The sequence below is a fragment of the Marmota flaviventris genome, chromosome 4 (genome assembly GCF_047511675.1).
Source record: "Marmota flaviventris isolate mMarFla1 chromosome 4, mMarFla1.hap1, whole genome shotgun sequence".
Lineage (NCBI taxonomy): Eukaryota > Metazoa > Chordata > Mammalia > Rodentia > Sciuridae > Marmota > Marmota flaviventris.
Genome location: NC_092501.1, coordinates 141620555 through 141643841, shown reverse-complemented (window position 1 = coordinate 141643841; position 23287 = coordinate 141620555). Strand labels below are relative to the sequence as shown.

At 36.3% G+C, this 23287-nt stretch overlaps 1 protein-coding gene across 6 annotated transcripts in view; it reads right to left on the bottom strand.

Annotated features, from left to right (window-relative positions):
- Nucleotides 1–2293: 2293 nt before the first annotated feature.
- The window catches only part of Katnal1 (katanin catalytic subunit A1 like 1), an 82002-nt gene continuing 61008 nt past the window's right edge, over nt 2294–23287 (bottom strand). For all 6 annotated transcript variants that reach the window (XM_071611573.1, XM_071611576.1, XM_071611574.1 and 3 more), the window contains 2 exons: nt 9447–9573; nt 2294–8172 (listed from right to left, as the gene is read on the bottom strand). In XM_071611573.1, the coding sequence (XP_071467674.1) occupies nt 7974–8172; nt 9447–9573 (326 nt within the window). In that variant the 3' untranslated portion in view covers nt 2294–7973. The remainder of the gene's footprint in view (nt 8173–9446; nt 9574–23287) is intronic.

The following is a 23287-nucleotide window of genomic DNA, read 5'->3' as shown; positions in this document are numbered from 1 at the left end:
TAATCTTGAAACATGGCAAAGGAAAAGGCTCTAAACCAAACTAAGCTAGGCTCAAAACTTCCTCCACTTCTTAGGAGAGCAAGTCACTCTACAAGCCTTGATTTCCTCTTCTGCAGAAAAATAATAATAGTAAATACATCCCTGGGGTTAAAGTATAAATTTAATGAAACAAAGTATTTAGCATAATACCAGATGTTACCTTAGTTCCGATCCTTTGATGCAGCATCTTGTGGTTCTTGACTATCATCAACTGGGCTGAACAGTCTCAGTACGGGTTGAGATTCCCTAATCTGAAAACATAAAGTCTACAATGCTCCAAAATCTGAGCACTGACATGAGAGAAACTCCACACCTGACCTCACGTGACAGGTCAGTCAAAATCAGGTGCACTGAAGGTATTATACTAAAATTACCTTCAGGCTATGTGTATAAGACATCAAACAAGTGAATTTCATGTTTATTCCTAGGTTCCACCCCCAAGATATCTCATCATGTATTCAAAAACATTTCAAATTTTTAAAAAAATCCACAATCCTAAATGTTTCTGGCTCCAAGCATTATGAATAAGAGATGTTCAACCTGTGCCATGCTGTACAGTCTTAAAGTAATTTAATATTTTGCCATCCTGACTTCCTTTCTTTAAGCCTTGTCAGAAGTATTCTTCAAGATCAGAAATAGATATAAGTCCTGTTTGCATGAGTCAGAATGTGAACTGGAGCACATATTTTAAAATCTCCATGGTGTAGCTCTTTACCTAAAAAATGAGGGGACTGGACTATATCGTATGTTCCTGGATTCAGCTCTAAGCACTACAAGATGCTGGTGAACCTCTCAAAACTTACATGGCAGATTGTAAGAAAATAATAGGAAAAGTTAAGGAAGAGTTGGCCATAAAGCCCTCCTGATCATAAAGAGGAGAGGAATAACCTTGCCACATGTGCCATCCCTTTGATTCCCTTTCCTGCCTGTCCAGAGTGCAGGAGGAGGAATGGCATGACGAAAGAGCCAGAGGAATCCCAAGTGGGCCAGGGCCAGGTGCAGCTGGTTGTGGAAATATCTAGTCAGGGGAGAGAAGGCAGCACCTTGGCACCAGCCTTCAGGATGAGTGTGAGATGATGGAGCCAGCCAGGGATGTCGCGGGCCCACCTACCATTCTCTGGTCCATTAGAAAGGAAGTAGCTGATGCTGAGAAGGGAAGGTGCTAGGCAATGCTCATATTTTTGCTCAAGGTTTCAGCTGAATTCCTGGCTTCTCAGGGCAACTCCCCAACCCCCATGCTCTGCCATGTTGGCCAGTAACCACGTCCCATTCCCAGGGAGCAATGGGGAAAACAGAAAGGAATGAAGGGAGAGTGGGGAGGCTCCCCTCACAAGTGTCTCCTATTTTTGTTCCACTTACCTAATTCTTTTCCTTTGTACCCTTCAAGAGATCTAAATTTCATCCATGGTCATGGGAGGAAAAAAGGAGAAGTGAGGGGCATGGAACTGTGTCTAGCTGCAAATACTACCTAACTGTATAGTCATGTGATTATGCTTTTCCGACTTCACACTTGATCTATCTGGAACACTTCTGAGGACCAAAGATAAAAAGGTCACAAATAACCCAGAGAAATAACACAAAGCACGAACACTCAAAGAACAGAACTGCTCGCCACCCCTCACCCACCACCTGCTGACTAATTTACCAGGATTCTACCCAGCCTGGCAACTGTTTCACAGTCTCCTTCCAATTGGAAAGAAGCTGGAGAGGAAGACAGGCTGTCACCCTGATGTGGACCAGTAGAAATGTTATAAAAGCAAACACTGAAACCCAGTGAGAGGCAAAAAAAAAAAAAAAAAAGTCCCTCCATTGTTATTGAGAGCAGCACAGAACACGTGATTGATGCTCTGATAACAAAGGAAAAATCACATGCTTTAGTTTATGACTCAGGCTGCATCTATTTTAGCAAGGTATCAATCACAACTAATTAAAACACTGACAAGCCTTAAGAGATAATCAACATCATCTATCATTAGGCAAGTGCAAATCTAAATAACAATGAGATACTATTGCATACCTATTAAAATGGCAAAATCCAAAACATCAATGACATCAAATGCTGGTGAGGATGTGGAGTAACAGGAACTCTCATTCATTGTTGCTGAGAATGCAAAATGGTACAGCCACTTTGGAAGATAGTTAGGTAGTTTTTATAAAAGTAAAAATACTCTTACCATATGTTCCAGGAATCACACTTGGAGATATTTACTCGAAGGAGTTGAAAACTTATGCGCACACAAAAAATCTGCACAAGAATGTTTAAACCAACTTTATTCAGAGTTGCTGGAACTATAAACGTAGGTGAATGGATAAACAAACTGTGGCACATCTATACAATGGAATATTATTCAGTGTTAAAAAGAAATGAGCTATCAAGCTATAAAGAGATATAGAGGAATCTTAAATGCATATTTGCTTTATGCGTAACTCACAGCAAGTAGTCTGAAAAGACTGCATACTGTATGATTCCAGCTACATGACACTCTGGAAAAGGGAAAACTAGAGAAATAAAAAGATCAGTGGTTGCCAGGGTTTGGGAAGGGAAGAAAAATGAAGAGAAGGAAAAAAAACTAGCCTGTATGATACTGCAATGGTGGATAAATGACATTTTGTTTTTTGTCAAAATCCATAACACTGTATGATACAGGGAACTCTACAGTAAACTATGGACTTTAACAATAACAACAGTGACAGAAGTCATAAAATAAGATTCAGTCATCTGGAAAATCCACCATATGGAACATGCTTTTTGCAATGGTGCTACACAAATAAGACAAGTGTATTTATTAAAACAGAATCAACTGAAAAACCACAATTCTTACCTGTACCAACCTTGAAATTATTAGTATAATGCACTGCAAGTACAAAATGTCAAGTTAACAATATGTTATTTTATGAGGAACAAAAATCTGGGAAAAGTCCTATCTTACTAGTGAGGGGGGTTTGTTGTTCCCACTGGTGGCAAGAAGCATCCCAGTGACTGAACATAAAAAACAAAACACAAACAACCAACACTCTAGAAATTTATTACTGGATTACAACCTACACACAAACCCAACTAAGCTCAAGACTAGCAAAGTAGCAGCACAAAATGAGAAGAAAAACACGTTTAATAAATGCAATTTAGAAAACGCTTTTTCTTTAAACTAGTCAAATACTGGGAGACAAACACTGGAACAAAAGTCTTGACAAGACACTTATAAACCACCATAACACACAGCGAGCACCCGGACAGCGCCCACTGCAGCTTCTCCTGACGAATGTACATTTGTCCACTTTTGTGAGTTTTTCAAAAAGAGTATTTAGGTTCTTAGAGACTAGACACATGAACATTAGTTCCAAAATTTTTAATGTCCCTGTTTACAAAGCTATGAGAAACTAGGATGTACACTGTGTTTGAACCTTCTCCTAAGAATGACATACATCCAAATAATGAAGTGGCCATGACATCAGGGGGAAGAGCAGACAATCCACAGAGGCCTACTTGGGAACACATGGCTTTGCAAGAGGAAGACAGACAAGACAGCTTTTAAGAAAATTTTGTGTTTAAATGAAAAAGTTAATAATAAGAGGGCAAGAGGACAAGGGAAGAGAGTACTTAAAGAAACAAATCTGCATAGATGAAGAACTGAACTGGATTCATATCTAAAACTAACAAGCATGGTGACCTGAGGTAGACTCTGGGAATAACACATGCAAAGACTCAGGTTTCTCCAGGGCAATATTTACTCATTTCAGAGAATGTGAAGTAAAAGTGCATTTTATAGTTTTGAACATATCAAATGAAAGCCCTTTGATAAGAGGGAGACTTTGCTATACTAATTCCCTATTTGTTGTTCCAAGTATATAAAAGCTACACACTACTTGTGATAAAACAATATATCCAGGTTTTATTTTTATTTTCTCAATAAATGAGAAAAGTAAACAAAAAGAATTCTATATTACTTTAACATTTTCCCTGTTTTATTAACAAGCCATCTAAAATTTAGAAATACCAAAGCTAGAGTTCAGAGCCCAAAACCTAATAAAAATTCAAATTATTGTCAATCACATGAACGTGTATAAACATATCTATTATTACACAGATTTGATTTTTTAAATACAGTTTCCACATTCAGAAACAACATTAAAAGTAAATGTCCAAGATTATTAAATAAATAAGTATGAAAAACCTAGTTTAAAAGCATAAATAAGTAAACTTAACAATAATTACAACAGAGTTTTTAGTTCTTTATGCAAATACTATTAGTGGAAATGAGAGCAAAACATTTTTATCCCTTTAACATGTTCTCCCAACCATAGTTCCTGCTTTTTTCTGTGTGACAGATGCTTAGATTCACATAAATATTATGTGCATCACAAATTAAGTGGTATGTATAAAATACACAGAACAGTTAAAGAACAAAATGAAGACCAAAAAAAAGTTAGAATAGTATGATTTTTTTCCTCATACAAGTTAAGTAACCTTTTCTTGGAAAAAGCCAGCATATACCCTTAACTGATTCCTAACATATAGGAGATCCTCTAAGGTGATTTATTATTAATAAGATAAAAGGAAAAGTAGAAATTAACTATGATGCAAAAAAAGACTCAAGAACTTATTAGACAATACTGAAGGAGTCAAAGACACCCATACATGAAATACCTGCCTAGTCCTTTATGTTACCTCAAGCTGTGTCAATGACACAGTTACTGTTTTAATGTTTTGTGATTCTCATCTCAGACTCCTCAGTATACACAGAAACTTACTTCCAAGAAAGGAAGCCAAATGAACTCATGCTCTCTAAAAAGTATCTATCATTTCTTGTCCAATAGTTGGGCTGCACAGAGCAAAGTGAAAGAATGATAAATATATTGTCAATTTGGCCTGTATATACACATTTTTCCTTGATATAGCTGTATGGCTGTTCATATTAGATTCATCAGTGCTTGCCTACTTTCTGAATCGAGACTTCAGCCAATTTTTTGAAATATTTGCAAGTCAAAAATCATATCACAAAAACCACAATCTCAGGAGCTCAAATGAAGCCCTAGCTATACAGCCGGCCTGCAGGGTGATTCCATTCCACAGTGTCTTGGTATTTTGGGAGATAGCAGACAGAGCCTAGATTGTGTCTGGAGAGGCTGTGATACTATTGTCTGCTATCTACTTGGGTGACTAAGAGGATACAACTGCCACTGAAGAGCAATTTGTCTGGTATATTTGATCAACATTAATTCCCTTTAAAATCAAAGGAATTATGGGAGCAAAATGATTACAGTAAACATGTAACGTGTACCCATTTACCATAATTACACATGTAATTATAGTATAGAAAACGATAAAAGTGAGATTACAATCATCAGATCTTTAATAGGTTTATATTGTTGAAACAAATGGATCAGTTCTAATTGTAAAACTGATTAAAGAGCAAAAAAAGAGGGAGGGGGAACTTTTTTATATTATTTTCTCAAATATAGATTGTTGAGGTAAACTCTTATTTCAGCAGAAAGCAGAAGCTACACAGAGTAATTAGAGAAAGCAACAAGTCAGAACTTCACTGTCTGTTCCCGCTTTGCAAGTCAGAGCTCCCACCCATTGCCCTGTATACAGCAAGCAAGCAAGCAATCCACGTCTGCCCATGAAGGGACCATCTGATTATATATCTAAAGCAGAATTATACCCAGTGCAGTCCTAACATCATTGTGCCACAGAACCCTGAACACTCACGTTTCCAGAATTAAAGGAACTAAAATGTATACTTCTGATAATGCATCTGCTTTTACAACATAGAAAAGCAAACCAAAGCAATTCTTTCTCATTCCAGGGAAGGCAACACACTGTCTTGCAATAAAGGCAGTGTATACTAAAAAATGGACAGAACACGTGCGGGACTCTTTGTGATCTTTTAAGGGGCTTAGATATACAAAGCCTTCACCATCCACTGACAGAGCAAAACGAGAAACAAGGGAAACAAGCACAGATGACTCAATTAAGTCAAGATAAGCTTCTGGGAAGTTTTGAGTCCCAAATACTGCTTAACTGGTAATAAAAGAAACACAATTGCTATGTCATTATCCTTAAAGAATTAAAACAATTAAATGCACGCTGAGGTAAGTAACACAAAACCTAGAAAAGGTCTACAAATCAATTAAATTGTGACAGAGAAGTTTTTTTAATTACATAACTATGTTTTAACAATTGTCCCAAAAAATTTAGGGGAAAAAATACACTACTGAATGGCAATAGTCCACAAGATAATTTTGGTGGGATTATTTCTTTATTTTGAAAGTTTACAACTAGAGCCGGGTGCAGCAGTGCAGCAGGGCATACCTCTAGTCCCACATTCTTTTTTTTTTTTTTTTTTTAGTCCCACATTCTTGGGAGGCTCAATTGACCCCAGAGATTTGAGACCATTCTGGGCAACACAGGGAAAGCCCATCTCAAAAATAAATAAATAAATAAATAAAATAAAAGTTAATAAATAAAAGGCAACTTCATTTCAGTTTTTCAAGATGAATTAATCCAATTATAATAAAATCATGATGCCTTATGATTTAGAGTCTTATCTGTGTCTCTGAGGAAAAAGGGAAATTTATTGCATCAGATAAATACTGAAATTTAAAAGAAGACTTAAGTTATCTGAAAAGAACATGAGGCATTTAGAGTTCTTAATGGGAAAAAGTTAAATCTTTTAAGCAAGACACTAAGAGTTTCTCCTGTGTCTACAAGCCATATAATATATGTTTTAAATCAGTAGGTGCTATTCAAAATCAAGAATTTAGTATGTCATCAAATACCAATTTTAAAAAGCCTGATCACTAAAACAGATTGTCTAATGATTCAAATAGAATAAATGTAATTAACTATAAGACCTAACCCCTCAGAATACTCTACTTGTGATTAGATATGTGTCATTTGCCTTTCCTGGCTCTGATCTACCATCTAATTCCTGCTGGTCTGAATGAGCAGACAGATTTCTAACCTGATCTTACTTTGTGTACCAGTTCTTCATCTAGACAAGGAAGAATTTCAAACTTTTCAAGTAAACATCATTCATTACATATGATGGTGTTGTTAAACAAGCTGTGTGGAAAACTACAAACATTTTGTTTTGCATTAGCCATGCAGACTGGGTTTGTTTAAAATGTCAAAGTATTTTCTTAAATACTAAAATTGAATTCAACAAAAATCAAATTGTGTTGGAGCTGAGAAAAATATTAGCTGTAACTGGTTCAACATGTTGAAAGAAAAGCAAAAACAAACTCAGAAGTCTAGAATGAAGAAGCACTCCTTATAAGAGATATTAGCAAAAAATGCTATGGACCAGAGAAACCACCTGGCAAAGCGATTAAAACCCAGAGCACAGGTTATTTCTTGATAGTGCTCAAAAAAATAATCAAACAGCTAATAAAGGAAACAATGGGGAAGGAAGGAGTGAAAATTATAACTGTTATACTCTAACAGTTAAGTAGGAACTGAAATCTAAAGATTGAAACTAGCAAATTCCTTATTTCCTCCAAAACTTACTATCATTTTTCTTATAACAATGAATTTGCAAACCCAGTTTTGTTGTTAAAAGCCAATATATATAGCTCCCTCATAGTCATAGAGCAATAAATTGAAAAACAAACAAAAAGAGAGACAAATGCAAGTAAGGAACATCCTTCTAAATCTTTTGTAAACAAGTTTCTAAAAGAGTACACTGCTACTTTCTTTGGCCTCCCTGGAGGAGGAATACCAGCACAAGGCCAGGCAAGGGAGACAATCAGATTCTCTATTCAAGTTTTTCTTAGTTCAAAACCACATTTAGTACTTTGTGGTTTTAGTTTTCTTTTTTGCCTCTAAGTGAGAACTTCTCAAATGAAAAATTCCAAACCTGTCTTGAAAAACTGCAGGAATTTCTTCACATTTTATAAATAAATACACTGAAAATGAAAGAGCTGACAAAAACTCAAGCAGATCCAAATTCAACCATCCATTTCTCATACTTCTCCAAATCTGCAGCGGAGACAGACTTAGCAATTTTCTTAAGAGCCAACTCAAAGTCTCCTTTGGTAACAGGCATCTGAAGTTCCTCCTTAGAAAGTGCACGGATCTCCTCTGGACTTAAGCCATTGATACGCCGCCTCATGGCCATTAAAGAAGCATCCCTAAAAACATACCAAAATCGGTCAGCAGTAATTTTTGTGTTTTGGACACTTCAAATTGTTACAAAGTTGTGGGAAAACATTTAAAAGATTATTTTATAAGTTTTTATGATGCTACTTAGAACTTTCTGCTTCAGAGACATCCTGAGGTTTCAGAAGAGATTAAAAGAGTATACAAAAGTCTTAAAGCATAAAATGTATAGTTAATGAATCACAGAAGTCTAGGCTGAGCTCAGATAATATTGAATTCTACACTTCAAAAATAGCCAAGAAGTTTAGGAAACTGGAGCCAAATTTTGAAATACTGAATTGCACACTTGGAAATGAACATATGGACAATATTAATTTAAGCCATATATATACTAGTTTGTCTATAGCCTAGTTAGAAGGGGTAAAATGAGAAACCCCTCTTTCTGGAATATGAATATATAACAATTTGAATATATACATTGAGTGGATACAATTTTCTACAAGGGAGTATTTGTGGGCAACTAACAGTATCAACTCTGGCATCTCCTAATCTTATTTGCAGTTCTATTTGACCAATTACAAAGAAATACAAAGTTTGGAAGAAACAGATAATTCACAGTCACCTAAGAGGAAGGCCAAGCCAATCAAAACTTCAAACATTACTACACTGACAATAAAAAACTATTGTGAGCTTACTGTATGTCACTAAACTTAGATGCACACAGGAAAAACACTAGCAGAAAAAAAAAAAAAAAAAACAGATGTTCAGACTTAAGCTACTTTGAAGTCAGTGTAAGTACAGTTAAATAAGAGCTGAAATAAAAAATTGAGTGATGTGAATTGTCTAAAAATTATTTTGCTGCTAAACTGAAAGAAAAATTTTAAAAATGGGTTAATATTTGTTCTATAGCTTAAATTGATCAACTTTTTTGTTCACCACATGTGGCCTAATAATATCAACCATAACTAAATGATATTACATTATACTAATTGGGCTAGGCTCCAACATAGAGCTAAATTGACTGTGGATCGTTGAAGTCATTATTATCAAGTTGATTATACAATTAAAAAAAAAAAAATCAAAGGACCAAAACCATAAGTGACCACATTGTTATGTAATCATTAACCTAACAATAACCAATAAAGCTATACAGAATTTTTTTCCAACAAATAAGAAAAATCTTCAAAGAAATGGGTAATTGCTTTTAAGTTAATGGCTAACTACATTGACTTTAAGACAAGTTCTCCTGAAAAATCTGTAACTAATGTCTAGGATAACAGATCATTAAAAAAAAAAAAAAAAATACCTGCAAACATTAGTTATATCAGCACCAGAATAGCCCTCAATCTTCTCTGCTATATCTTCCAGTTGAATATCAGGATCTAACTCAACTTCACGAAGATTGATCTTCAGAAGCTCAGCTCTTCCTTTGGCTGGAAAAACATTTTTAGTTGTTAGAGATGTTTTAATTTACAAATCATTTTCCCAACAAATTAAATATTAGTTTAGAAAAAGAAAAAACAAAAGCAAAGCAGAGTCAAGAACTGTGAGCCCACCAGTGTCACCAATTCACTGTATAACTCAGGCAATCAGTCACCTGTGCACATTTGCTGCAATAACTAAAAACTGAAACATAACTCCATTTTCTTTATCGACTGTGAGGATACCTGTTATGAGAACAAAGGATCTGAGATCTTCTATGACAACATAAACATCAATGTATTTCAGCACTAGCAATGCTTCCAATAAAATATATTTGGTCTACATTTACAAAACTAGACTGTATGCAGTATAAATCCTATAAATTATTCTGTTCACCTTTTAGTATGATACAGGAAAAAAATTCCAGAACTTTCATCAGTAGTTTTATAAAAAAAAAAAAAAAACACTAGAAATAAGCAATTTTCATGAAAAGCTCACTATTACATTTTTTTACATGATGAGACAGCCCAGAGACATTTGATATTCCTGTGCAACTTAAATGTGTATTGAGTCAACTCAAACAAAAACTTTTTTTCAGTACCAAAGGTCAAAAACAGGAACCTGTGCTTGCCGAGCAGATGATAACTCCCCAACCCCTAGATGACTTTTTAAATAACCAATCATGTTTGCTATATCACTATGGCTTTTAGTGGCACATTTGCTTAATACAGTATTATTCATAATGAACTTATATGGCTCTATGTTATTTCCTAAGATAATAAATAAAATTTAATTTTCTTGAACTTTTATTTTGAAAAGATTCTAAACTACTACCTTTCATCAGGATTTGCCATTGTTAACATTAACTGCCCACCTCTCCCCAACCCTTTTGAACTAAGAACTGACTATAGTATGATTATACTTCACCTTAAATTCTTTAGCATGTATCTCCAAAGAACAAAGGTATACATATAATTATCACCCTCATTAGGAAATTTAACACTGGTATATTACTAACATCCAAAACACAATTCAAAGTAAAATATTACCATTTGCCCCAGGCTTTTGTAATATTCACAAACTATCATATATTGTATTCAGTTACCATGTCTCATTAGTCCTCTTTCATGTAAACAGTTCCCCCATGTTTATTTTTTGTCTATTTTGTCTTTCATGACATTGACAATTCTTCAACTGATCTTACGGAATCAAAGCATTCCAATAAAGATCCTAAAAGGTCTGTTTGTGGAACCAAACAGGCAAATGCTAAAATGTTTATGGAATTGGAAAGAACCAACAACTAACTGTCAGAAGAGAAATAGCAAGATAGGAAGAATTGCTCTATCAATTTATAAGATGTACTGCAAAGCAACAGGATTCAAATCAGTGTAACATTCTTTATAAAAAAAAATTTCAGTTTTAGATGGACACAGTATCTTTATTTTTATGTGGTGCTGAGGCTCAAACCCAGTGCCTCATGCATGCTAGGTGAGCACTCTACCACTAAGCCACAACCTCAGCCCCGTATAACATTCTTCAGAGATAGACAAAATAATCAATGATATAGAATTGGAAGACTAGAAGCAGATCAGAGCTCATACTGTGGACAGAGGTTGTTCAGGCAGCAGTGGTTAGGAGTGGCTTTTCAATTAACAATACTACAACAACTATCTATAGGAAAAAATGAAGATTGTATTATACCTCATACTGTACACAAAAATTAGTGCTGATACATTACTTCTAAATATACAACAGGAAATGATCAGAATTTTAGAAGATAATTCTAGAAAAATATCTTAATATTCTTAATGTTTTCAAGATACACATTCAAAAACAGAATAGAAAGGAAAAGACTAATAAACTGGCCACATTTAAATTACTTCTATTCCTCAAAAGACAGTATTAAATATAGTGAAGACAGACAGCCTAGAGTGTATTTATGACATATATAAGTAACAAGGGACTTATATCCAGAGTGTTTTAAAAAACTTCTACAAATCAATAAGAGTCACACTACCCAATAGAAATATAGGTAGAAGATCTGAATAGATATCTCACAAAATCCAAGCAGACATATTATATAAAGAGAGAGATGGCCAAATTGTTAAATAATTAAGGCAATGCAACTTAAAACACAATGAGATAACACTGCACTCCAACTGACTGGTAAAATTTAAAAGCATGGCAATTTATCAGGTGTTGGAAAAATATGAAACAACAGGAACTCTCCTACACTCCTGGTAAGAGTGTAAAGTGGAACCACCACATTGGAAAACATATTGGATTTATCCACTAAAGCTGCAGTTGGCAATATGACCTAGCAATTTACTACTAAGCCATAACCCTCCATCCTGGCCTGAAGAAACTCAGGCGTTTCTATACATGTAAAAGAAAGTTCATATTAGATCGTTCATAATAATCTATAATGGAAAACAATCACAGCATTGAGCAAATAACATAATGAAGAAATTGTGGTATAATCACAACATGGATATTAAGGGCTGAATTCTGTCTCCCTCAAATTCATAAGTTGAAGTTCTAACCTTAGTTCTTCAGAACATCACTGTATTTGACAAAGGGGCCATTAAAGGGATATGAAGGTTATATGGGCCCATGACTGGTGTCTTCATGAGAAGAGATTAGGACACAGACACACTTGATAGAAGACGACAGGAAAACATCTGAGGAAGTGGCAATCTGACAGGTGAGGAGAGAGGCCTCAGAATGGAACCAGCTCTACTGACACCTTGATCTTGAACTTCTCAGGCTCCAAAAGTATGTACCAACTGCTACAAAGGTGCTGTGTTCCTGATGCCCACATAAGAACTCATAATTTTAAACAAAAAAGTGTCACTATTCAGTGTTCCACATGTAGCAAGTGAACAGTGGTGAACGAATATTATTTAATTTCTTAGTTCCAATATTCAAATACCATTGCATTTGGAAATTACTCTGTTTGAGCCTAAGAACCTAATCACCAAGTTTAATATAATGTATTCTTACACGTAAATGAAGTTCCAGAAAGCTGATTTCAAAAGAACTTTGGAACATAAACCCACACCTGAGAGATGACCTGGTAATTCTGAAGCATGGTAGGAAGCATCCTCCTTTACTCTAGAATTGTGACTTTGGGGCAATTAACTTTTAATAGCAGCTGTATCAGTGATTTGTTAGAAGATTCTAAGATTTATCAGCTCTGTAAAACTGAATGATATTTAATAACCTTGTAATAAGATTTAACAAGGGATTAATGTGTTAAAAATAGTGTAAAGAACTGCCAGTTGTGGCAGAATACAACTGACCCTAGGATTGCTGTATGTGTACACATGGATGTATAACCAATGTGATCCTGCAATCTGTACACGTGGGAAAAATGAGAATTCATACCCTATTTGAATCAAATGTATGATATGTCAAGATCACTGTATTGTCTTGAGCAACTAATAAAAAAAAGTTTTCTCTTTTTTCACTTGAGAAAAAAAAAGAATTGCCAATGCTATGTAACAAGGTCAATGCACATTCTAAATTCTAACAAACAAGATTAGAAGCACCACACACAATTCCTTATATCCACAGTTCCTCTTGAGCACAACAGGCAGTTCGGTGAAGAGGAGAGAGTGTGTTCTAGGGCCAGACTGGCTCACACGCCTGTTCTGCTGCCTCAGGTAGGAAACTTAACCTGAGTACCTCAGCTTCCTTATCTGTACAATAAAGATCAGAACAGAATCTGCCTCATCAAACTTTCATGAGGGTTAGATGAGTTAATACATTTTTTGTAAAGCCTGGACCACAGTCAGCACTCAATAAATGCTCACTCCCCTACCCCTGCTGTCACCACCAGTCAATCAACAACGAGGACTACAAGGAGACTGCAAAAACCCAGAACCCCTTCTGTGGAAACCAACACTAATGAAACACACAAGGAAGAGAAGGGAAGTCCAAAAGGAAGACAATCCAAGGTGATAAGGGCTGCTGGAATAGGTATGTCTTAATGTTGGTTTTGAAAATTAGTACCAAGTAGAAGGGAAGAGAGAACAGCCCAGGAAATAGGAGCACCATAAACGACGACACAGAAGAAGAAAGATGTATGCTCCAGAATGGAAAAAAAGGTAAGTGGAAAATGAACAATGGAATACTGAGATACCTGAAGAAACACAGGACACATAGGGGTGAACCTGCAGTAAAAATAAGTAAATAAATAAAATTACTCTTGCCCTGATATGACAGGAAGCTAGAATTACTCAGAATCTAAATACTATAATACCTTAGTAGTTTAGGGGGTTAATCTAAAAGCAAAATGTAATTAAATGAATATGCATAAAACGTACGGTAGAAAGTGACAAGAGACTTAAGGTAAGGACATTAGAGTTCCACCCACGCCCCTCATTCTGCCTTCTGTCAAGGATGACAGAATGTATTTACCAAGATGGCTGCAAAGGATATCAGGCTGGCTTCACTTCTACAACGTAGCCTTACCACTTAGTCCCCACCCAAAGGTTACCTGGTTTCCTCCCCTTGAATCCTGCCGGGCTTCTTCCCACAATATTTCAGAGGTGATGCTGCATAGCCTCTAAGGCTAGGTCATAAATGCAATGTAGCTTCCAACTTATCTCAAAGAACAGCCCCCTTTGGAGTCCTGAACCATCAGGGATGGAATCCGACTACCCGCTGATCACAGGGAAGGGCCTAGGCAATATGGGGGTTAAGTGCTCCAGAAAGACAGCCCCATGAGGCCCCAGAACAGGTGAATGAAGCCACAGCCAAGGGATCCCAGGTCTCAGCTGTGATGCAAGGCAGCATGGGACTCAGCCAGCCCTGCTGTGCCCCACTCCACATGAGCACAACACAGTATTGTCTTGAATCACTAAGTGTTGGATTGGTTCATTAAAGAGCAAGAGAAACTGATACACTGACACTTTCCTTACCACCTCAGTGTCATTCTCCACTCTAAAAATACTGTGCAGAGCTCCCACATTCCACGCACTATTGCCTTCATGGCAGCGAGGCTCAGTCCGTGCCTACCTTCGAAGGCCAGTGTTGGTTCTCTAACAGGGACTACACAACATTCATATTTCCACAGTACCTAGAACAAATGTCTTGCAGATAGCGATGAGCCAAATAAACACCTGTTGATGGATTAACACAGATGAAAGAAAAATTTAGAAGGGGGAGAGTTCTAATGATGATAATTGCTTGGGAGCCTTTAGGAGAAAGCGTGTTCCACAGTCATCAGGCAGACAAGCTTCAGACCTACAATGAGCCAAGTGATTAGCTATAATGGGTATCGCTGTTTCATAGGGGAGGGAAGCCCTTGTCAGCCAAATTTATTTTCTTCTATATTTCCAAGGGAAAACAAGTTCCCACATTTATACCATAAAGTATGTCTTTCCTCCCAAACTTAAGCTTGCCTCAGAAATTCAGAAAAGTACTGCCATCAACTATTTTTCTAATTACATTTTTTCTCTTTACTATATCAAGCTAAAGTTCAAAGTACAAAAGCTTGAATGATATAATAGTTCAAGTAATAAAACTTTTATCCCCCCACGGGTTATTAGTATTTTATTAATGATCACTATATAATGGCAGTAAAATTAAAACTCATTTCATATACACCAGATACCATGCATACATTTTGTTTAGAAAATAAGGAAGATGCACAAAGGGAAAAGAGGAGAAAGAGAAGAAACATAAAATCAGAAATGAGAACAAACCACTCAAATTTCAAAATTCATGTGACTAATGTAATAGAGAAGCACATTAAGCAGTTACTTCTAGGAGATACAGTATCCTGGGACATCTTGGTTTCTAAATCTAATCATTTTTGTTACTGCTTTAAATAAGCATATTATTCTATGAGCTAAATCAGTAAATTAAGAACTATTTCAAGAAATAGAAAAGTTTTCTTTTTAAGTAATAAGGATATTAGGGGCTGGGGATATAGCTCAGTTGGTAGAGTGCTTGAATGCACAAGGCCCTGGGTTCAATCCCCAGCACCGAAAAAAAAAAAGATGTGTAAAAACATCATAAGACAAAATATGGGAGCTAAAAATCTACTAACTATGTTATACGGCCTTGATGTCTGTCAACAAATGTTATAAAAATTAAGTTTCAAAATTCATAAGTGAGCCAGGCACAGAGGAGCATGCCTAAAATCCCAGCAGCTCATGAGGCTGATGCAGAAGGATCACAAGTTCAAAGCCAGCCTCAGCTTCAGCAATTTAGTAAGGCCCTAAGCAACTTAATAAGACCCTGTCTCAAAAAAAAAAAAAAAAAAAAAGGTGGAGAAGAGGGGAGGGAGGCGATATGGCTCAGTATGCGGCCCTGGGTTCAATCCCTGGTATAAAAAAAAAAAAAATCTTATGTGAGGCGTCAGTTTTCAGTCATGAATACCTGTACTAGACTTGCCCTCCTATGATAAACAATTACAAAATGAGGAGAAATATAAGAGGCAACGTTTTCATGTATTAGCCAACAGATGGCAGAGAATTTTAAGATAAGATTTTTTGCAGCTCTGTCTGTAATCTGAGTATCTACCAGAATACCAGAACACCCTTTAAATGAAAACAATATAACCCAGACCCCCTATAACATAGAGCACACAATAAAAATTACTGGACACATTAAGGAGCTAAGAAATGGGATGAGGATAAAGCTCATTTGGCAGAGTGCTTGCCTTACATGCATGGGCCCTAGGTTCAATCCCTAGCACCACCACCAAAAAGAAGGAAGCTAAAAAATATAGCCCATAATCAAAAAAATTAAAAAACAGACAAGAGAAACAGATAATCTAAAAGCTACTTAGCTGACAAAAAGTATAAAGCAGTTAATATTAGGTTAATTATCTATGTCTAAATAACCAATTTACTGTCCTTACAGTTTCTATGAATCAAGAATTTGGATACAGCTTAGCTAGGTTTTAGCTTGGGGTCTGTTGATGGCTTATTTTATGTCAGCATGGCTGGACCATGGTACCCAAATATTCTGCCAAACTTTATTCTGGATATTTTGGTGAAGATGTTTTAGACAAGATTAACATTTAAATTAGTGGGCTCTGAGTAAGGGAGACTATCTATCCTCCATAATGTTAGTAGCCTCAACCAATCAGCTGAATGTCCCTACAGAATAAAACACTGACTTTCCCTTAGGAAGCAGGGATTCAGTCAAGAGCTGGCCTTCAGGCTTGAACCACAACATAAATTTTTCCTGATCTGCCAGCCCACTTTGCAGATTTTAGACTTATCAGCCTCTGTAATTGTGGGAACCAATTCCCTAAAACTAATCACCCCACCCCCCAATACACACCACTGTCCCATTGGTTTTGTTTCTCTATAGAATATTTACAAAGGGTGCCTCATGAGTTTGTGGTCAATTTACAAGTCAAGACTACAGTCACCTAAAGGTAGCTCACCCACATCACTGGCAAGATGCTGCCAGCTGTTGATGGAAGACTTCACTTCCCATGGGAGCTTCTCCACAGGCTGCTTAAAAATGTCCTCATGGCACGGCAGCTAGATCCCCCAATAATTCAAGAGAGGGAGAGCCATGCAGAAACTATTCTTTTTAGATCTAGCTTCAGAAGCCACTTGGAAATACTTCCACCTTATTCTATTCTTTTGAAATAGATCATTAAGTCCAATCCATATTCAAAGAGAGGGGAATTAAGCCCCACTTTCTGAAGGGAATATGTCAAAGAATTAAAGGAAAACAAAAATAAATGAGCCAATGCTGACGAATCCCAGCAAAGTAATGGAACTAAAAATTAACTTAATAGACTAAATTTGCAAAATAGAATATCTACAATAAAATATTCCCTAGGCGGAATAAAAACAGATTGGAAATGGCAGAAAAATGGGTCAGCAAATACAAAGACAGATGAACAGAAATTATTCAATTTGAAGAATAAAAAGAAAAAAGATTAGAAAAAATTTTAACACAGCTCGTGACCTGTGCAAGAATATCAAAATGTCCAACATGTACATGCAGGATAATAAAAAGAAAACCCCAGACACATATCAGAGTCAACCTGCTGAAACATGAAGATAAACAGACTATCTTAAAAACAACCAGAGAAGATAACATCTAAAGAAAATACCAACCCATTTTCTATAAACATACACTATCACATGCCATCATTTCTTGAATAATAATTTCAAGGGAAATGAAAACAAATGCCCAAAGACCGGACAACGAATGCTCATAGCAGCTTTATTCCCAACAGCCCCGAACTAGAAACAATCCAAAGTATCCATTCATAAATGTCATGGTTTGGATATAAGGTGTCCCTCAAAAGCTCCTGGGGTAACGCAGGAATGTTCGAGGTGAAAATGTCTGCACTACGACAGCAGTAACCTAATCAGTTCATCCTGATTTGAATGAACTAACTAGATGATAACTATAGGCAGGTGGGGTATGGCTAGAGGAGATGGGTCACTGGGAGTGTGCTCTAGAAAGGTTCATCTTCACTGAGCCACTTCTCTCTTTCTGCTTCCTGGCTGCCATGCCTGGACTAGCACTCTCCACCATATCCTTCTGCCATGATGTTCTGCTTCACCTTGGACACTGAGCAATGAACCCAGCTGACCACAGCCTAAACCTCTAAAACCATGAGCCAAGAGAAACTTTTCCTCCTTAATCTTGTCAGGTATTTTGAACACACACACACACCAAAAAAAAAAAAAAAAAAAAAATGTGGTCTATCAATATAAAAACACTACTTACCAAGAAAAAAAATAACAAACAATACGGATGAAACTCAAAATAATTACTCTGGGTGAAAATAATGAGCCACAAAATTATACAAACTAGTGGTTGCCTGGGGTGGAAGGTATTGGGAAAAGAGGGAAGGATGGATGGCAAAGGGGCAACAAAATCTTTTCAGGGTGAAAGGTATGTTCCACAACTTCATTGTGGTATGGTGCCATGACAGTACACAACTATTAAACTCAATGACTTTTAAATAGATGAAGTTTGTTCCTGTTTGTGGAACAGGAAGCTCCGGATGCTGTTCCCAACCAACAATGAGAAGAAGACCAAGACTTAACAACAATAAATGGTTCAGAGGCTTATATGAGAACTCCAAAAGCCAACCAAGAAGTCACAGCATCTCAGGTAAGCTCAAAGCCTATGACTAAGGGAGTGAGAACGTCACTGAAATGGGTGAGAAAGGCTGCTTCATTTCAATTGACTCAGCTCTTCACTGAGCCAACACAGCTCCCTGTAGTTAGGAAGAAAATCCCAACTTGCAGTTTCCAGAGTTGGAAGGGAAAGAAAAGGGTAGAACACACACCCAACATTTCAGCTTTCCAGGGTGCTGCCCAAAGGACTTGGTTTTTGCTTCATCAGACTTGAAGTATAGAGAAGAAATAAACACACCTTGGATGCCTGAGAACAGTTTAAACCAAAGTCGGCACAGCTTCATGACTGGGAGTCATGAAGGAGAAAGTATTCAGCTTATGGCTACTCCCTTGGGAGAGAAAGAGCAGAGTGAGATGTACATTCCGGCTGTTGAAGGGGCTTTCCAGAGACGGGTTTCTATCTCACTTGGTTTGGGGCACTGATGGAACTGGCAGACCTTAGAGGCCGGTGGGGCCGTGAAAAACAGGTGTCTTGTTGCAACATTAGAGAGCCTTCAATACCACAGACAGACACCAGAGGGAGCAAGAGAACAAAACTACCTGAAAAATCAGTAAACCTCTCTCATTGGGAAATTACACAAAAAAATCCAGAGAGGAAGCATCCCCACAAAAGGGTTTGAGAGGGCTCCAGAATCCAAGGTAGGCTGACTGGTGAATCTCTTCCCCTGTTAAGTTATTCCACAAATACTAGAAGAGATGGCTATTCTCTCAAATGCGCAAATCATGACAAAAAATAAAAAGGCATATGAAGAAACAGAGAATGTGGCCCAATCAAAGGAAAACAGTATCAACTCTTTTTTTTTTTTAAAGAATTCAAAATAATAATCTTAAAAGAAACTTGGTGTTAAACAAAAATATGGATGAACAACTAAATGAATCAGGAAAATGATGCAAGAACTAAATAAGAATTCAACAAAGAAAAACTTTTAAAAGAACCAAACATAAATTCTAGAACTGAAGAATATAATAACTGAATTGAAAAATTCACTAGAGGGATTCAACAGCAGATTTGATCAAGAAGAATCAGTGAACTCAAAACTGGTGGCTGGAAATTAACTGAGTCAAGAGAAAAAAATTTGAAAAGAATGAAGAAAAGTAAAAAAGCCTAAGGAACTTATGGGACAATATGATAGACCAATATGAATATTATGAGAATTCCAGAAGGATAGAAAGTGAGAAAGGGACAGAGTGCTTATTTGAAGAAACAATGGCCCTACACTTACCAAATATGGAAAAAAAATATGCCAAATTCAAGAAGCTCAAAAGGATTTCAAGGAGAATAAACCAGAAGTTCACATTCAAATACATTGTATCAACCATCAAAAGTCAAAGGAAAAGCCTTGAAAGTGGTTTTTTCACCTATAAAATAGTCCCCATATGATTTCAGCAGATTTTGCAACAGAAACATAACAGGGTAGAAAGGCATGGCATATATTCAAAATATTGGAGGAGGACTTCCAACCAAAAAGATGGTACTAGGCAAAACTGCTCTTCCAAGAGAAATAGACTCTCCCAGATAACAAAAGCTAAGGAGTTCATCACTAGTATGCCTGCCTTCCAGAAATACACTACAGGGAGTCCTTCAAGTTGACACAAAAATATGGTAGGCAGCAACAACAACAAACAAAAAAGGTGGGTAGGGGAGAAAACAAAGCTCTCTGGTAGAGATAAATATAGAGACAGGCAGAATCCTGTAATACTATAATGGTGGCATATGAACCACTTTTATTTTAGGTATAGAATTTAAAAGATAAAAGCATAAAATAAATATATAAAACTATGCAAGCCAGACTTGGTGGCACACGTCTATAATCCCAGTGATTTGGGAGGCTGAAGCAGAAAGTTCCCAAGTTTGAGGCCAGTCTCAGCAACTTAGCAAGACCCTCAGCAACTTAGAGACACACTGTCTCAAATTAAAAAATAAAAGGACCAAGGATAATAATAGCTCAGTGGTAAAGCATCCCTCGTTCAATCCCCAATACCAAAAACAAACAAAAAAACCCAAAACTGTGCATATTGTAATTGTTAAAACTACTACTAAAAAAATTAGATAGAGCTAAAAATCCAAAAATGATGGATAGCAAGAATGACAGACTAGAGATATGTTACCAATATTAAGAATGAAAACTGAGCCATTACCACAGATCCTATAGATTAAAAAAGGAAAGTGAAGTGTGTGGATTTGTATTATGCCAGCTCCAGAAAAGCTGGCATTCATTTCCCACAATTCTCCTCACTGCATATTTCCGAGTTAGCTGTAGTCCATGCAAGTCAAGGGCAGAAACGAATCAACTCTCACAGTTGATACACATTGTCACATAGGTATTGGTTTCCCCTTGTTAGTGGGGCAGCTCTTTTAGCTGCTGCTGTATTTCTTCCTTCAGCTTTTTTGACTCAACAAGCTAGGAATACATTTACCCAGCTTCTTTTATAGGAAACTCTGTCAAAGTTGGAAATCTTAGAAAAAAAAGAGCCCAGTATGGGTTCTGATCTATCCTCCTGGGCTCCTATTCATCCCCACAGATTACAGTTTGTCATTACTTCAACCACTTCATATTCATCTTCTGTTCCTGAGTGCCTCCACCTTCTGACACTAAGTTGCAGACAGGAAATCAACAGCTTCACCTAAACTGTTTAGCCAGCATCCACATATATATTAGTTAAAATCCAAATAAATTTGGCAACTTAGAGGAAATTTATCAGTTCTTTGAAAGACACAAGTTACCAAAACCTACTCAAGAAGAAATAGTTAACTTGAAGATAGCCCTATATTTATTTATCCATTAAATATATTCAGAAAAAGACCCATACATAGTAAAATAATTTTCAAAAAAAAAGTGCTGAAATAATTTAATGGAAAAAGAAAAGTCCTTTCAACAAGTGGTGCTAGAATAATTGTATAGACTATGAAAAAATAAACCCAACTCCACCATCTAACCATCCCTCGAACTCATATACACACAATTAAATCAAGAGGGTTCACATATTTAAATATAGTTTCTTAAAAGAAATCCAGGAAACTCTGCAGCTTTAGGGTAAGCAAAAATTTCTTAAGACATGAAAAGCACTATCCATAGAAGAAAAATTTGACAACAGGACTTCATCAAAATTAAAATTTTTCTGCTCATCAAAATATACCATAAAAAATACAGCATAAAGATAAGTGAAAAGCAAACTACAAAACAGAAAATATCCACAAGACTGTTGAAGAACCTTACATAAAGCATTAATAAAACAACAAATAACTCAATTAAAAACGGGAAAGCTGGACATGGTGCCTAATTCCTATAATCCCAGCTCCCTGGGAAGCCAAGGTAGGATGATCACGAATTTGAGGCCAGCCTGCTGAGCAACTTAGTAAGACCCTGTCTTTAAAAAAAAAAAAAACAAAAAAAACACCTGGAGGGAAATACCACATAAAAAATATAGCAATATAACAATTAGAAATACAAACTGAAGCCATAAAGAGAGAGCATTTCAGACTGATAAGAATGAATAAGATTAAAATTTACTCATAATACTAAATGTTGGCAAGGACATGAAAGTATTGGAATTCTCATTCACTGACAGTTGAGAGTATATAATGGTATAATCACTCTGGAAAACAAGTGGGGTATTTCTTACAAAAAGACCTTAAAAGAGCGTACTATAGGGATACTGCTACATCGATGTTCATAGCAGCACAATTCACAATAGCTAGACTGTGGAACCAACCTAGATGCCCTTCAATAGATGAATGGATAAAAAAAAAAAATGTGGCATTTATACACAATGGAATATTACTCAGCACTAAAAAATGACAAAATCATGGCATTTGCAAGGAAATAGATGGCACTAGAGCAGATTATGCTAAGTGAAGCTAGCCAATCCCTAAAAAACAAATGCCAAATGTCTTCTTTGATATAAGGAGAGCAACTAAGAACAGAGTAGGGAGGAAGAGCATGAGAAGAAGATTAACATTAAACAGGGACGAGAGGTGGGAGGGAAAGGGAGAGAGAAGGGAAATTGCATGGAAATGGAAGGAGACCCTCATCGTTATACAAAATTACATATAAGAGGAAGTGAGGGGAAAGGGAAAAAAAAGGGGGGAGAGAAATGAATTACAGTAGATGGAGTAGAGAGAGAAGATGGGCAGGGAGGGGGGTAGGGGGGATAGTAGAGGATAGGAAAGGCAGCAGAATACAACATATACTAGTATGGCAGTATGTAAAAACGTCGATGTGTAACCGATGTGATTCTGCAATCTGTATAAGGGGTAAAAATGGGAGTTCATAACCCACTTGAATCAAATGTATGAAATATGATAAGTCAAGAGCTTTGTAATGTTTTGAACAACTAATAAAAAAACAAAGTTAATCATATACCTACTATATGACCCATATTCTAATTTATAATATATTAATATATTCTAATTATATTAAATTAAAAATATTCATCCATAAAGATTTGTACAAAAAGGTTTATAGCTTGGTTCACAATAGCCAGAAACTAACAGTGATTGAAATGCCTATCAAAAGAAGAATAAATATGGTATCATCATTTCAAGAATAAGCTTCTGAAAACTTATAATATATAAATGATCTCAAAAAAT